The sequence below is a fragment of the Fonticula alba genome (assembly GCF_000388065.1).
Source record: "Fonticula alba strain ATCC 38817 unplaced genomic scaffold supercont2.6, whole genome shotgun sequence".
NCBI lineage: Eukaryota > Rotosphaerida > Fonticulaceae > Fonticula > Fonticula alba.
In genome coordinates, this window is record NW_009242976.1 from 252,758 (window position 1) to 254,798 (window position 2,041).

The 2,041-nt window shown below is 65.4% G+C and overlaps 1 protein-coding gene across 1 annotated transcript; it reads left to right on the top strand.

Annotated features, from left to right (window-relative positions):
* Positions 1-113: 113 nt before the first annotated feature.
* On the top strand, positions 114-2,040 carry H696_03724 (hypothetical protein). The gene is made up of 4 exons (XM_009497580.1): positions 114-330; positions 518-788; positions 994-1,493; positions 1,629-2,040. Exons 1-4 carry the CDS (start codon positions 225-227, stop codon positions 1,778-1,780), a joined length of 1,029 nt encoding a protein of 342 aa, XP_009495855.1. The 5' UTR covers positions 114-224; the 3' UTR covers positions 1,781-2,040.
* Position 2,041: the final 1 nt, after the last annotated feature.

Below are 2,041 nucleotides of genomic sequence, written 5' to 3' on the forward strand. Positions count from 1 at the left end.
GTCGACTCGGAACCGGGCGAACCCGGGAGGGTGGGGCAGCTGGGCGTCGGAGGACGGGGGGGGGGGGGAGTGACCGGGGCGGCGCGAGCGGCGCGCCTATTTCAAAGGGTGACCGGGGCCAGGCTGCTGAGACCCCATCCTGCTTGCATCTGGCACCCCCTCCCCTCCCCTCTGTGGCCTGCGCGCCCTGTCTCTGCTCTCCCGCCTTTCATACACTTCCCAGCATGTTCCGTGCTTTTGCCGCCGCCTTCTTCCACGATGGCAGCTCCATCCGCCTGACCGTCGACAAGCCGTACTACGTCTCTGGCGAGACCATCCAGGGCACCGCTGGTACGCTCCCCTGGCCCGCCTTCTTTGGGGTCTCCCTCCCTCTCTCTCTCCCTGTCTTTGCCCCAGCCTCGATCCTGCTCGTGGGCCCTGCCATTGGCCATGCCCTGTCGGCTCTTTCCTCGCCGATGTGCCGTGCCTCCCCTTTCTGCTCCTCGTCTCACACGTGCGCGCGCGTACCCCGGCACAGAGCTCGATGCTCGCAGCTTCCTCCATACCCATACCATCAGCATTCGCTGGCACGGCTATGAGCGGAGCTTCATCCGTGAGATGTCGGGCACCGTGAACTCGGAGCACCCGAGGTCCCTGCTCCGCAATGAGATCCAGATCGGCAACCACTACTACCGGCTGCACAGCAGCCGCCACTCCTTCTTCGACCAGACCATCGTCATCGCCCACCCGTCCGGCGGTCTGCAGCCGGGCCTCCATGTGTTCCCCTTCACCTTCACCCTGCCCCAGGGGTACGTCCATATGTGCCGGTGACTTCCTGCCGCGGGGCCTTCCCTCGCCTGACCTTGCATGCATCTCCCCATCCGCCCGTCTATGTATCTCTCCCCCCCCCCCCACCCCCCGGCCCTGGCCCTCGTCTGTTTGTGCCTGCACGTGGTGGCTGTCACACACACACACACACACACACACACACACACACACACACACACACGCCAGTCTGCCTGGTGTCTTCTTCACTCGCGGTACCGGCAGCTTCGAGGAGCGCTACAGCGCGGCCATCTCCTACGAGGCCATCGTCACCGCCGAGGGCAACCACCCCCGTTTCCAGGACACCAGCAGCATCATCATCAACGAAAACATCGTCCGCCAGATTGCCCCGGTCAATGTCAAGGTCGACAAGAGCTTCATCTTCAGCTCCAAGCGCCTCTACATGGACGCCACTCTGCCGAAGTCGGTCTACTCCCCGGGCGAGACCCTCAGCGCCGTGGTCAAGGTCAACAACGAGTCCAAGCGCCGCGTCGACAAGCTGAAGGTCATCCTCTTCCGCACTGTGACCATTTGCGCCGGGTCCGCGCGCAAGACCATCACCACCGAGATCTACCGCAATGTCTTCAACACCCCGATCGAGCCGGCCAGCACGGCCTCCGCCGACCTCACCTTCACCGTCCCGGAGAGCGTCCAGGGCACTGCTTCCGGCAACCTGATCACCTCGAACTGTGCGTCCCCCTCCCTCGATTTTGCCCCTCGCCCCCCCCCCCCCCCTCGCTCGCCGCAGCCTCCTGCGACACAGGGTCACTGGCCACTGACATTGGCGGATTGACAATCCCAATGCACACGCGCGCGCCCCCCAGACACCATCACGGTCGAGTGTGACATCAAGATGGCCTTCGACCTGGTGGCCCGTGTCCCGGTGGCCATTGCCCTGCTGCCGATTCCCTCGGCCACTGCCCCTCCGGACTACAGCTATGTCTACAGCGGCATGGCCGATGCCACCTGGGAGTAGAGGCACACACGCGTATGGGCCCACATTCGTTGAGTGAACTTCCCCCCCCCCCCTCCCCTCCGCTCGCGGCCCATCCGCGCTCGGTATGATGGTGGCGGCCGGCAGGGGGAGGGAGTAGTACGCGGAGGTGCCGCAACGCGCGCACATTTTCTTTCCCCCAGTTGCCACCGTGTGTGCCGGTGCAGCGCCGCCCGTGTGTGGGCGGGGGGTTGTGTGTCCATCACCACTCTCTCTTCTCCGCGCGGGGGGGGGGGGGGGGGC

Bases quoted from the DNA above. Each gene is read 5' to 3' on its own strand.
- H696_03724 (XM_009497580.1), top strand. From the start codon at position 225: ATGTTCCGTGCTTTTGCCGCCGCCTTCTTCCACGATGGCAGCTCCATC. The intron at 331-517 runs GTACGCTCCCCT...ACCCCGGCACAG, and splicing joins GACCATCCAGGGCACCGCTG to AGCTCGATGCTCGCAGCTTC. The intron at 1,494-1,628 runs GTGCGTCCCCCT...CGCGCCCCCCAG, and splicing joins CAACCTGATCACCTCGAACT to ACACCATCACGGTCGAGTGT.